Source organism: Myotis davidii, unplaced genomic scaffold, assembly GCF_000327345.1.
Source record: "Myotis davidii unplaced genomic scaffold, ASM32734v1 scaffold107, whole genome shotgun sequence".
Classification (NCBI taxonomy): domain Eukaryota; kingdom Metazoa; phylum Chordata; class Mammalia; order Chiroptera; family Vespertilionidae; genus Myotis; species Myotis davidii.
Window position 1 is genome coordinate 5,990,331 of NW_006383012.1, and position 7,878 is coordinate 5,998,208.

At 36.5% G+C, this 7,878-nt stretch overlaps 1 protein-coding gene across 1 annotated transcript in view; it reads left to right on the top strand.

The window, feature by feature from the left end:
- ATRNL1 (attractin like 1) overlaps nucleotides 1-7,878 on the top strand; it is a 443,329-nt gene that overhangs the window by 103,587 nt on the left and 331,864 nt on the right. Inside the window, exon 20 of the mRNA XM_006778755.2 lies at nucleotides 4,851-4,988. Coding sequence (XP_006778818.1) covers nucleotides 4,851-4,988 — 138 coding nt within the window. The remainder of the gene's footprint in view (nucleotides 1-4,850; nucleotides 4,989-7,878) is intronic.

Sequence of the window (7,878 nt, forward strand, 5' to 3'; positions counted from 1 at the left end):
GGCTAAGTGACCGTCTGACCATCCGACCATAGCTATGATGTGCAATGACCACCAGGGGGCAGATGCTCAATGCAGGAGTTGACGAGCTGCGGTGACTTGGCAGCGGTAGTTCTCGGGTGATGAACCCTGGGACCAGACAGGAGGGAGCCCGATTCCGGGGTGCATCACCAGAGAACCACCCTCTCGCAATCTGGGACCCCTTGGTGGATGTTGGAGAGCCAGTTTTGGCCTGATACCCGCTGACCAGGCCAAGGGACCCCACCTACTGTAGAGACCCCGCTCATTCCGCATATGCCCTTCGATGTGGCCTGCTGGGTAGGGACCATGGGAGGTTGGCTCCAGGGCGTGTCTGGCCCATCTCTCCCAGTCCCACCCCGCTGGCCAACTTCTAATTAATTTTCTTTCAGTGTGCACGAATCCATGCACCGGAGCACTAGTATGTCATAAAATCCACCATTTTGATGTAAAGAATTCAGCAGTTTTTAATATAATCAGTAGGTGTGCAATTACCATCATCATATAGTTCCAGAACATTTTGATTGAAACTCCCTATTCAATCCCCCAAACAAAACCCATCCCCTTTAACAGCCACTACTTTCCCCCTAAGAACCACTAATTAGCTTTTTTTCTTTGTGTATTTGTCTGTTTTGGACATTTCATGTAAATGAAATCTTATATTTTCTTTGGTGTCTGGTTTCTTTCATTTAACACCCTTTTTTAAGGTTCATCAATATTACAGCATATATTAGTCCTTTACTTATGTCTATGGTTGAATAATACTCAGTTACCTAACACATGTCCGTATGTTCATCAGTTGATAGGTCCTTGGCTTATTTCCACTTTTCTTGCTGTTGTGAATGATGCCACTATGAGCATTTTAAATAAATTTTATGTGGACATGTTTTATTTATTTTTGGCATCTACCTAGGAGTGGAAATTTAGGTCATATGATAATCTACATTTAACACTTTGGTGAATTGCCAGGAGGTGTTCCAGACTTCTGCACCATTTTACCTCACCAGCAGAAGTGTATGCATGTTCTAGTTATTCTGTCCTCACCAACACTGGTTAATGTCCATCATTTTGATTAATACCCTCCTAGCAGGTGTGAAGTGGTAACTTGTGCTTTTGAATTTCCTTTCCCTTATGATTAATGATGCCTTTTTCATGTACTTATTAGTTATTCATAGATCTTCTTTGGGAAATGTCTATTAGAACCCTTTGTTCATTCAAACATTTTTTAAATTGAAGAATATTGTTATTTATATATTATAGATATGATTTAGTATGGGTTCTCCTGTACTATGACTTGTTGCTTCAATTTCTTGATGGTGTCCTTTGAGGCACAGAGTTTTTATTTATTTACTAGAGGCCCCATGCATGACATTCATGCCCTAGGTGGGGTATGGGTCCCGCAGCCCAGCCTGCACCCTCTCATAGTCTGGGACCTCAGGAAGTGGACCTAAGCTGGCAGGCGGACATCCCCTGAGGGGTCCTTAATGCTGCTGTGGAGGTGAGAAAGGATCCTGCCACCACTGCTGCGCTCTCCAGCTGTGAGCTTAGCTTCTTGCTGAGTGGCACTCACCCTGTGGGAGCACACTGACCACCAGGGGGCAGCTCCTGCATTGAGCGTCAGCCCCCTGGTGGTCAGTGTGTGTCATAGTGACTGGTTGTTCTCTCATTTGGTTAATTCGCATATTAACCTTTTATTATATAGGATTTTGATGTCCAGTATATCTGTATTTTTTTCTGTAGATTGCTTATGCTTTTGGTGTCATATCTAAGAAACTGCTACCTAATCCAAAGTAATGAAGATTTACATCTTTATTTTCTTGTAACTTTTTTTTATAATTTTAGCTCTTACTTTAGGTCTTTGACCCATATTTAGTTTATTGTTACAAATGGTGTTATTATATGGATTCAAATTCATTCTTTTGCATGTGGATATCAAGTTACTCTAGTACCATTTACTGAAAATGCTGTTAATGTTCCCCATTTAATGGTCTTGGCACCCTTGTTGAAAGTCAGTTGATCATAGATACATGGGGTTATTTCTGGACCTAATTCTGTGTCAGTGATCTGTATGTCTGTGCATATGCCAGTATCACACTGTTTTGATTACTGTATCTTTGGAGTATGTTTCAAAATGGAGACATGTCAGTCTTTTAGTTTTGTTCTTTTTCAAGATTGTTTTGACTAGTTTGGGTCCTTTGTAATTTAATATGAATTTTAGGCTCTGCTTGTCTCTTCCTATAAAAAATGACTGTTGGAATTTGATAAATATTGCATTAAATTTATAGATCAATTGGAATGAATTGGTATTTTAATACTATTAAATCTTTTAATCCATGAATACAGAATACCTTTACATTAATTTTTTTCAACAATGTTTTGTAGTTTTCAACATACAAGTCTTACATTTCTTCAGCTAAATATTTCTAAGTATTTCATTCTTCCCGATGCTATTGTAAATGAAATTGTTTTCTTAATTTCTTAATTTGGATTGTATGCCAGAGAGTGTCTCCTGGGTCCTGCTTTCTCTGATGGACCGTCTCCTTTTCCTTTGCTACTGTATTAATTACAAGCTATGGCAATGACCATTTTTTTGTTTGTGTTTTTTTTTTCTTACTGGAAATTTAGCTTGCAGTTAGGTCTAAAACATACCAACTTTCTGTGTGGTATATTCACTACATAAACATTAGACATCCTTGTATCTCACTTCCCAGCAGCTGTATGGAGGCATACAAGTAATTAAGCTTCTTGGTTGGCGCATGGCCCAGATCTGCCTTTAGAACATCTCCCTTTTGGAAAGGGACGGTGATTGCATTGTACTCGGGGTCCCATTTCAATTTCCAGAGGGATCACAGGTTCCTACTTTCTGCTTTTTTGTGTAGTTGTAGCCTTACCCAGATATTCGTTGTTTCTGGCAAGTTACCGTATTATTTCAGTGGGAATCTGTGAGGATGAGATGCAGTTGCTACACTTAACCCTCTTATTCAGTAGTTAAAGCATTTGTTTTTGTGATGAAAAAATGTGGCCAGGAGTTTCATAAAATACCTCAAGCAACCCATCTCTTTGATTTTTCTCAGGCAATGCTTTACACATAGTGAGCACTCAATAAGTTTCATTTTTATATGAGTGAATTGGCCTTATTGGTTTCACTTAAAATTTTCTAGGAAACAATACTTTAAACTTTCAAGCACAATGTTAAAAAAATTAAAGGTAACATTATTGTTCCTGATTATAAAAGTAATATGAATGCAATTAGAAAGTTGATGGTGCAGATATATTTGCTAAACTAAGATAACCATCATTAACTTTTCCATAGGCATATTTATACCTTTAAAAACAAAATTATAATCATTTTAAACGTAATGTTTTGTATCTTTATTTTACTTAATTGTCATGAACATTTTCCTTTGTTATTAAACTTTCTCTTGTTTTATAGTATGATATATGATAATAAAAGTTGAACACTACAACTTTTCTTAATTTCATTAAAAGGATGATGAAGATTACTTAACATTTTCCATGATGACTCCATGTCATTTCAATGCTATGTAACAATAGAGTTATGCCTCTGAAAAATTTTGTAAGATATAGGTATTTGGTATTTACTCTTTATGTGGGTGTATTTCTTCACTCTGTGTTCACTGATGTTGAGACCTTATGCTAGTCACTTGGGATTTCCCTTTCATTTCCAAATTTTCCACATAGAAGTATGGTGTTTAATGTCTGGTCTTTTGAGTCATACATCTGATTATGTATTTCTTTCTTCCATTGATTAGCTGTGTGATTGGGGTAGTTGCTTAACCACCCAGGCTTTCTTATCTTAGAAATGGTCCTAGAAATAGTACCTTCTACATAGAATTGTTGTGAGGATTAAAGGTATAATTCATGTATATCACCTACTATGCTATATGACAATGAGATGGTATTTATAATATTTCAAAATTGATGCAGTATGTAAACTGACCAATCAGAATACACGCCTTTGTCCAACAGTTGAAATCACCTGAACGTTGGCTTTCCTGCCTAAAATGAGAGAGAGTTCAGTTAAATGCTGTCTCAGTTGTAATCATGATGAAAATGATTATGAAGGTGACAGTGCGGATGATGTTTCGACAGTTACCAAACTAAGTCAGTCAGCATTATGCTCCAAATAGTCACTAAAGGTGTGAGGTTTCATATATTAACTTCATCTCTCCTCTGAAATGGTTGGATTCTATTACAATATTAATGTGAAAATATAATAAATCTCATATTATGAAAACAAAAAAACTCATGCTTTAAATCTGATTCTGTTAGTTCACATTCACATAGATTTTCAATTAGGCCTTGAACCTTTTCTTGCCAAAAGAAGCTAAAAATGTATGCAAATTAATTTAAAAGTACTATTTTTGCTAATCTTCCATATATATATGTACTTGAAGTAAGAACCTATTACCAAACAGTTTTCTATATTAATCGATTCTTTGTTATTATGTGTAAATATAATTAAGGTGAATTTTAACACTTTTAATCAAAGCTGTATTATTCAGACTTTTGTTTATGTAACTTAATAGACAATATTCACATGAATCTTTTGGGACTGTGTTTAAAAGTATTCCCTGCTTAGGTATAACTTTTATGTTTCAATTTATCTCTAACTCGCACATTTTACAGAGTATAGGCAACATTTCTAAATAGAATTTATTGTATAATTGTTCTGCATTGACATTTTGAGCCACATATTGTTATACATTAAAACAACTTGGGAAATGCTTGTTGGACTTTGCTAACATTCAGATTTTTAAAATAAATTCTTTGTCTTTATAGATATATATATATATTTTTACTCTTTTCTTTAGCTTGCCAGTGTAATGGACATAGCACTTGCATCAATAATAATGTGTGCGAGCAGTGTAAAAATCTGACCACAGGAAAGCAGTGTCAGGACTGCATGCCAGGTTATTATGGAGATCCTACCAATGGAGGACAGTGTACAGGTAATTAGTTTTTATTTTACTTTAGTGTGTGTGTGTGTGTGTGTGTGTGTGTGTGTTTACTAGAGAAAAGAAAATTGAGAAACACGCCTGTTGTGGAAAATATATTTTTAAAAGAGGAAATTTTTCCATCGTGTCAATATTTTTGCAAAGTAATATATAAAAATTCTGTGATATACTTTAAAAATTTAACTTTTGTTATTTCAGAATGAATTTATGTTCATTATATGAAATTTATCAAATACAGATAAAAGTGACCTATAACCTCCCTATTCAAAAGTAATCACTGCTGACAGTTTGTTTTATAATAGTAACTTACCACTTTGACTTGAGCAATAAAATAATTAAGAGTTTGTGTATGCCTTATATCAGGTAAGATTGGTGGGGTGTTTTTGGACATGGTGATAGTATGACATAATGTGTATGACAACATGTTTGGAATCAATCCTGGGATGAAATCCCACTCTACCACTGTTTAAATATATGACGGTTCATTAACGCAACCCCTCAGTGCCTCCTTGTCCTCATATGTGAAGGGAGATGATAATACCTCATTGGATTGTTGTAAAGATCAAGTGAGATCATAGGTAATTGAGGCCCATGTAATAGGAATTGAAGCACATTAGGAGAACATTTAAGTATGAGCTGTTACCTTCACATTTTCACTCACGCAGTCCTACTTTTCTCTGTTTTCCTCTCTATCCTGCTGCTTCTTTCCTCCTACATTTAACTGAAGTTTTGGTCTCTTAAAGTTTTTCCTGTTATGTTGTGAATTTTTGGTAATCCTTTTTATATCTAGGTTGATCTTTGTCCCTTAGATTATATATCTACCTTTTCTAAATGGAGATTGCCTATATAGTTCCCACAGAAAGGTCTCAGTTGCTGGCTATGAAATAATGAAGAATCTTTAAGGAGAGATTTGGGCCTTATCGCGGTCTAGATACAATTTTAACACTACCTTCATATTAAACCTACCTGGACATCTGTTAACAAGTACGGATGTCTGGGTCATTCCCTAAAAGAATGAAATCAGTATCTGGGTTGGAGTTGTAGGGTGATTCTTGGGCATTGGTTCTTTTTAAGGGCTTCTCGAATGACTCTAATTGCACTCAGGGTTAAGAAACATGGGGCACGATGGGCTCATCCTTCCAGTCAATAAAATTGCTCGGACTATAGCATATTAAGAATATCTGTTCATAGCAGACTGTTACAGACACGTTTAATGCCTTAATAAACACACTAGGCCAGACGTGGGCAAACTACGGCCTGCGGGCCAGATACGGCCCGTTTGAAATGAATAAAACTATTGAAAAAAAAGACCGTACCTTTTATGTAATGATGTTTACTTCGAATTTATATTAGTTCACACAAACACTCCATCCATGCTTTTGTTCCAGCCCTCCGGTCCAGTTTAAGAACCCATTGTGGCCCTCGAGTCAAAAAGTTTGCCCACCCTTGGGCAATAAAGAATTTGAATTTTTTCCGGCCCATAATGGGCCGGAACAAAAGCATGGATGGAGTGTTTGTGTGAACTAATATAAATTCAAAGTAAACATCATTACATAAAAGGGTACGGTCTTTTTTTTTTCAATAGTTTTATTCATTTCAAACAGGCCGGATCCGGTCAGCGGGCCGTAGTTTGCCCACGGCTGGACTAGAGGCTAGTAAAAAGGAAGACTAACTATCCTTTCTCTCTACTAGGATGGGGGATTTTTTTCTTATTAAACTCTTCTCACATATTGCAGATTGTTCATAGAAGCAGAAAATTTATAAGCAAATGAATTTGAGCATTTTCTAATATAAAAGTAAGAAGTTTAATTCTCGCAAACTGGGAGCATTGACCTGAATAATCTAGAGATGTAGATAAATGAAAATCACTTGACGTGGAAATCTTGGTTTTATTAGTTATTTTGACAGAACAAAATTAAAAGTTTGCATTTTCTGTGCACACATTATCATCCTGTGTGTCAGAAAAAAGCCAACCTGAGGTTTTATATATTCCAGAGAGAGGCCATTAAATGAACAATTACATACTTATGCACAGATATTAGAATATGGCATAACCATGAAGTTTACCCTTTCTGCAAAGATTCTGCTCAGAATAGCATTTTTATAGAAATGTAATCATATTAAGAAACCAATAAAACCTTTTTAAATCATGCAGAACTGCTTGATTAAAAAGAAACTCCATTGACTAGCTGCTTTGATATATTTTTTATTTTTTAAAAAAATTCAAATTCTTTATTGTTTAAAGTATTACATATGTCTCTTTTTCCCCCATTGGCCTCTCCCCTGTCACTCCCACCACCCAGCACATGCCCTCATCCCCCTACTGTCTGTGTCCATTGGTTTTGCTTATATGCATGCATACAAGTAAGTCCTTCGGTTGATCTCTTGTCCTCTCCTCTCACCCTCCCCTGACTTCCCTCTGAGGTTTGACAGAAGTATTACATGTCTCTTTTTCCCCCATTGGCCTCTCCCCTGTCACTCCCACCACCCAGCACATGCCCTCATCCCCCTACTGTCTGTGTCCATTGGTTTTGCTTATATGCATGCATACAAGTAAGTCCTTCGGTTGATCTCTTGTCCTCCCCCCTCACCCTCCCCTGACTTCCCTCTGAGGTTTGACAGGCTGTTCAATGCTTCTGTGTCTCTGCATCTATTTTTGTTCATTACATTTCACAAATGAGTGAGATCACATGATATTTGTCTTTCTCTGACTGGCTTATTTCGCTTAGCATAATGCTCTCCAGGTACATCCATGCTGTTGCAAATGTTAAGAACTCCTTCTTTTTTTTAGTGGCATAGTATTCCATTGTGTAGATGTACCACAGGTTTTAATCCACTCATTTGCTGATGGGCACTTAGGCTGTTTCCAAATATTAATTTTGGT